Source organism: Watersipora subatra, chromosome 4 (assembly GCF_963576615.1).
Source record: "Watersipora subatra chromosome 4, tzWatSuba1.1, whole genome shotgun sequence".
NCBI lineage: Eukaryota > Metazoa > Bryozoa > Gymnolaemata > Cheilostomatida > Watersiporidae > Watersipora > Watersipora subatra.
In genome coordinates this window covers 5,776,273-5,782,545 of record NC_088711.1, presented here as the reverse complement: position 1 = coordinate 5,782,545, position 6,273 = coordinate 5,776,273, and the positions used below count along the sequence as shown (strand labels likewise).

Below are 6,273 nucleotides of genomic sequence, written 5' to 3'. Positions count from 1 at the left end.
TTGGCATTGAATTAAACACTATTATTATTATTACTAGTATTATTATTACTACTATTATGTGTGATATAGCCCATTAAGGCCTTGCTGTTGGTGTGTCGCCAAAATTTTCTGGCATCTTCATGTTTCCTTATGATGCTGTGATGATGTTTGACTGCACCTTCCTCACTATACTCTTACTCTCTGCTGATAAAGTCTTTAGCATCTCTCTCTGTCATATACTATCATCATTATTATTACTATCGTTATGCATCTACTATGGCGATTTAACTGAAGAACTCTCAAATAAAACTTTTTCAAAACTTATTCAAGAAGAGGTTTTTGCTAAACAATTTTAGTGTGTGATGACAAGAGTGACTTCCTCGAGCGGCTAACAATTCCACCAGAGGTGAACATGACTGCAGTGAAGGGATTCCTATGCTCAGCCAACTTCACTGTCCTTTTCTCAGAGCTCATGCAGAGGTTTAACATTCCGGAGATAATGACAATAGTTGAGAGCAATTACACGACTGCTGCTAACTGGACCAAGGTGGGTTCTCATGGAAGGACTACGGGTTCCGAGTCCTTGTGTATTTTATACTCCATACAAAGCTCCTATATTTTGCGGCCTTAGTCTTGTGTTACTACTAACAGCAAATAATGGATATATATTGCCTTACACAGATTCAGCAAGACCTCTCAGATGTAGTGGCTATCATTACTGAAATGGCCACCAATGCACCAAGTATTATTCCTCCGTTTGATGTTAATGAATTCGGCAAAATAGCCCAAGACTTGATGTCTGGCATAGACTGGGCTGATGCAGAGGTTTATCTTCAGATGACAGGTTAGCTCTATAACTCCTATGGTTCACTTATTGTAAAGGTAAGATAATTCCTGATGAGTAATTAGCTGAGAATTACAAACAGGTTTGGTCCTGAGAAACCAAGCTACCGAAAGGTTGTTTAGCAACAAGGCTTTCCTCACTTTGTCTACTGAAATCATCAATACATCATTTGTAACACCATTTTACATCAACTAGTTGAAGGCTGAAGATTATGTAACATTATCTATTGACAAACCCGAACAACTAGCACTCACCTCAAAACAGTGCTTCCCAAAATGTGTTTCCCTCCACCATCGGTGGTAGCCTTAGGTTGTGGTATGTAATGTTTGTGTAACGTGCATTCTCAGTGCCTCAGCTACCCTTATTAATATTCCTTACAGAGAGTATGATTCGCTATTTCTCTACACAACCATTCTGGTCAGACGTGGAACCATACCTCAAGATTGCCCAAATAGTTCAAAGCTGGATGAATGACGTTGTGTCACGAGTGAACCTTAATTATGATTGGTCTATTAACCTCGCTGACCTGTTTCCCAATGCTACCCTCCTCAACGAGTACCTGCAGGCGTCTCTCTCCCTAGATGATGAAACAGTTATCAAGCTCGTCACTGGTGTCTCACTTAAAGCAAATAAGGTAGCTGGTCAGGCTATACTGTAACCGCCCATTTTCTGAGACTTTCTGGCAAGTCTAAACTGCTCTCTGGAATACCAATCTTGTCAAGCATGGTTTTTTTGTGTCTGTCTAGCAGTGGTAAAAAACTTTTCTTATAAACATGCGCTACTCTACGAAAATCACATAACTCACAAAAGATAAACAGTTTTTATTGTCTTATACTGACTGTTATGCAAGGATACTATTATCTCAGATACACAAACTCGAGATAAGTAATATTTAAATTTTTGTGTTACTCGAAAAGTGTTGTTTGTAAAACTTTAAAAAAATTTCAGTAACATTTGTTGGCAAAAATTTGTACCGACGTTGACTGTATGTCTAGTGCAAGACCTCCATCAGCATATTCATAGAGACAGATTTATCTGTCATATCTCCTTGTGTCACAGATAGTTTCTAGCACATTCTATACTATTGTGGTAACTACTTGCATTGCATAGGATTCTCATCTGCATATTTTGTTTCTTACTAATTTTAGGTCTATTTGCTGCCTCCCTATTTTGTAGTTTATAGAGCTCTTCCTGCCGGCGGCTGACAACAACACGGCTATCATTGATCTGGTCTGCAACGTGACACAGTTTGCAGATATGTTCTCAGTACCTGAGAGTATACAGGTCACGGACCTTTCTTCAGCATTATGCAACATGCTATCCGATTATGGCACAGGGCTAGTGACGGAGCTGGAGAAGTCTCTGCAGATTGACTCTCTCATACAAAGGGTTGGTTGTGTTCCTCTATATGATGTTACAGATCATCCCCACTTTCTAGAGTTTTCCCAAGTCTTGTTAGCTTCTTATGCTTTTGTTACACTCAGTAAGTCACACTACACCAGGTTTTTATCTTCTTTTCAAGTGTGTTTAAAGTATATAACTATGCTCTTCAGTTAGGTATAGCATATCCAAGTTTCTCAGGTATGGAAAGCATAACTCTCTCTCCTTTTAAATCTTACTGCTGAGGTGCTGAGTAGCTTGACTGCCACGGCACCCGTTGTATCTTAATATACGCTCACTATGTGTTAGCTAGACACCCATGCGTGTCTCTAAACTAACTTTATCATTATTAACGGTTTAGAACTTTTACTTCCTTTTATTACGTTTCTGAATGTATCTTACGCTTATCTTATGCTGACTTATCTGATCTCGTATTTTCTGCAGATCAATAGTGTTTTGAGCAACCAATCAAATGAAGTATTCAACATCAGAAAGAGTTTCAACTTGGAAATGGAGCTGATAAGAAAGATCGAATCATTGGCGAATGCATCCCAAGTTCTGTACGGCAATGTAGATCTAAAGGAAAAGTTCGCCTTATTCACCAATGAGACAACCTTCCAATCCTATCTGCTTGCCCTCACTCAGTCTCTCCCAGAGTTTGAGCTCAAAATGTAAGCTTCAAGTTTTTTATATCTTAGCTATCACATTAGGTTGAACTAGTCCAATAGACTCTGTTTTGTGTACATAATAAGACGATTACTGATATTAGGACTACGTCTGCCAGTCAGTGTAATGAAAGTGTTGAAACTCTAAATAGGGTATGTTGCCTCCAGGACTACATCACTGACCTTTGTTTATGAGAAGTTGTTTAGCTGCGCTTGATGCTACAGGGTTGGTGATGTTTTGAATGGAATGATGCCATTCATGAGAAGCATGGATTGGTGGAGAGAGGCTGAGAAATATTTCAAGGTCATGAATATACTAGCTGAGGTGGGAGCCAATAGAACTGCTGAACTGCCAGGTATGTATGGGTTGGATGACGTTTTCTTTCCGCAAATAGGAAGATGATCACATAATATAGCATGGTCGATCTCAGATCTTATAGTTAGCTGCATGATCCTGAGTTGGCCGATCACATTGAAGGCTGGTTCACACTGTATCGGCATATGTCAATGTTAATCATACAATACTTCTGTAATCATCTGTGATAAGAATGTTCACTCTATCATAAACCCATCCGCGTTTACATAAGCGAACAGTCTACAACATATCATTCTCCTTATACAATGTGATCACGAAGTACTAGTCCTGCAGCCGTGAGAAAAAATATAGATCAAGGGAACCGCGGCACCTCCCCTAACCATTGGCGAAGGAGTGCAAATTGCACAGGCTGTCACGAACGCTCCCTGAACTATCAAAAATGTTTGACAGCTGCAATCTTTCCCGAAGCATGCGGGCTGCCTTGACGATGCCTTCAATTTATGGTGCACGTAGTCGACGAACAATCACCGAGAGGACAACTCCGACATACAGTGATAAAGTGTGAACCAGCTTTGAGATTTTGTACCCCGGCAGATGTTATTCTTTTACTTGACTGCTTTAGTTGTGAACTTGACACTGAGTACACTGCTGCGAGACGCTGCCGCTGCCGAGAAACTTCTCAAGGATGGGTTTGCCTTTACACCAGACCTTGTAGAGGCATTATTGAATGCAGAGCTGACTATATCTCCTGCTGATATTATGAGAGTGAACTCCACGTCAGCTTTTCAGCAGCTGATATGCTCATCAAAGTAAGCCCTGCAATAGTTGACTATTCTCTATATTGATTTTGGTTTTCTAATCGTAGTCTTAGCATTCTATTTCCAGACTTCCTAGCTAAGTATAACTAGAGTATGAGTGGAACTTTGTTAAAGCCGTTCAAGGAGTCATTTACCTTTTGCAGAGGTGCCATGGGTCAATGTTCTACTTGTTTTTATTTACATTTAATGTTGACTGGCACGCTATTCTATCTTCAGGTTCCCAGCCGGTGTGAATGTAACAGCTGTGAAGATTATTCTGTGTGACACGGATTTCCAGAAGGTTCTTGACGAACTTCTCAAGGAATTTAGATTTGATGTCGTTATTGAGGAGGTCAGTTTGTAAATTCGTACTAAAGCATGCGTTGATCAACCATTAGTTTAAAAACATGCACTCAGTTACTCAATGTGAAAGTGTAAAAGTGGGATTTGCTACATTTCTGTATATCAATAAGCCTCGTTTCATATTCACCTTGGTTTGATAATCTTTTGTACAGACTAGCTCATATTTATGCTATGCGAGAAAGTAGTTCATAGATTACCCTGATCTAACTAACATCACAGACTTACATAGCATGTTAATTAATATACTGAAATATATGCCAATGAGTCACAGCCACCTCAAATGATCACCTTTTATTTCGGGCAGATTGAAAACCTCGCAGTCTATTCCAACATAACTTCAGACTTTGACTGGAACGACCTGCTTGCTAACACGAATGACTTAGCCAGGAATCTTGGCATATTCTTTACATCACTCCAACCGCCGCCTGTTACCGACTTTTTCCTTTATGATGGAGACATCATCACATGGCTTGAAAATCTCAGCAAAGCTTTGGCCTCGACCATGAGCACGGAGACAGCGTTCAGAAGGTAAGCATGTGTCTGTTTAAAGAGTGAATTGTGCTATCAGCTATTTATTCAGTTAGTGCTGTTTTGTTTTCATTTTATTTGAACGCTTGTTCTCAGCTACAATTTAAGGAGAAAAAATCTAATGTTTAGATATTTGGAGCAAGATTGGATTATTCAACCAATTAAAGGAAAGAGATCTCCAACAACTACTCTGCAACCATTTATTTTCCATATTCAAGTATACAATATTTACAATGTAGGAAGGCTAGGAATGAATATGCATTATGTTGTCTTAGCTGGTGCAAAACTGCAAGTTTTTCTTGATGTTTTTTAGGCTGGCCGATGCCCTATCTAGCCTTGAGTCAAGTCTAAGTGGGCGTGCTCTTTCTGACTACCAGCAAGTAGTGCTTGTCGCTCAAATTATACAAAACTACCTTGACGTAGCCATTGGTGAACTGAGTCAGTATAATGAGACGGTTTCACTCGACACCATCCTTGGGGGTAGAATGCAACTGATAAACCTGGTGAATGCGTCTGCTGCAGCGCTGCCTGAGGTTCTGGAGCTACTGCTCACCGAGCCCATGAAAATCTCTCAGGTAAATTAGTTTTGAGTGACAGTCAAATTCAAGTCTGTTGTCAAGCCTTTGTTCTCTGCTATCAGTACTTACTCTGCTACACACAAATCACTTACTCCACCCCTCATAAGTCACTTATAGGATAGGACAACCTCATATTAGTCACCCACTCTGCCACTCATGAGTCACTCACTCTGCCACACATGAGTCACTCACTCTGCCACTCATAAGTCACTCACTCTGCCACTCATGAGTAACTCACTCTGCCACTCATGAGTCACTCACTCTACCACACATGAGTCACTGACTCTACCACAAATGAATCACTCACTCTGCCACACATGAGTCGTTCACTCTGCCACTCATAAGTCACTCACTCTGCCACACACGAGTCACTCACTCTGCCACTCATGAGTCACTCATACTGCACACATGAGTCACTCACTTTGCCACACATGTATCACTCACCTTACCACACAAGAGTTTATAGCTATACATAATGAGTTGTTTATGTTTTGATGACAATTTTGCACATGTGTAATTGACTACTATGGTCTTTCTAGTTGGCTGCAATCTTGTCTGACCCAGAAGCCAATCCATGCACAATGGATTTATCACAGCTGTTTGTGGAATCAACTCCAGAAGATATAGTTGCTCTGCAAAACCTCTTCTGCACCATAAACTTTACTATCCTCTTTGAGGAGATCAAGGAAGAGTTCTTCTACAAGTACTATCGTCCACAACTTGTAAGATTTGCAGCTTGTCCTACTTTGAGTATCGCACTCTAATCTCCTATTGGTAGTATTTCCTTTGTTCTCATGTTTAACGCTAGTTGCTCACTATGAAG

At 40.2% G+C, this 6,273-nt stretch overlaps 1 protein-coding gene across 1 annotated transcript in view; it reads left to right on the top strand.

The window, feature by feature from the left end:
- The first annotated feature begins 693 nt into the window (after positions 1–693).
- The window catches only part of LOC137393176 (glucosylceramide transporter ABCA12-like), a 47,399-nt gene continuing 41,819 nt past the window's right edge, over positions 694–6,273 (top strand). Inside the window, exons 1-10 of the mRNA XM_068079612.1 lie at positions 694–823; positions 1,204–1,464; positions 2,007–2,212; positions 2,648–2,874; positions 3,094–3,224; positions 3,807–3,993; positions 4,219–4,333; positions 4,649–4,872; positions 5,186–5,447; positions 5,990–6,188. Coding sequence (XP_067935713.1) covers positions 703–823; positions 1,204–1,464; positions 2,007–2,212; positions 2,648–2,874; positions 3,094–3,224; positions 3,807–3,993; positions 4,219–4,333; positions 4,649–4,872; positions 5,186–5,447; positions 5,990–6,188 — 1,933 coding nt within the window. The 5' untranslated portion in view covers positions 694–702. The remainder of the gene's footprint in view (positions 824–1,203; positions 1,465–2,006; positions 2,213–2,647; positions 2,875–3,093; positions 3,225–3,806; positions 3,994–4,218; positions 4,334–4,648; positions 4,873–5,185; positions 5,448–5,989; positions 6,189–6,273) is intronic.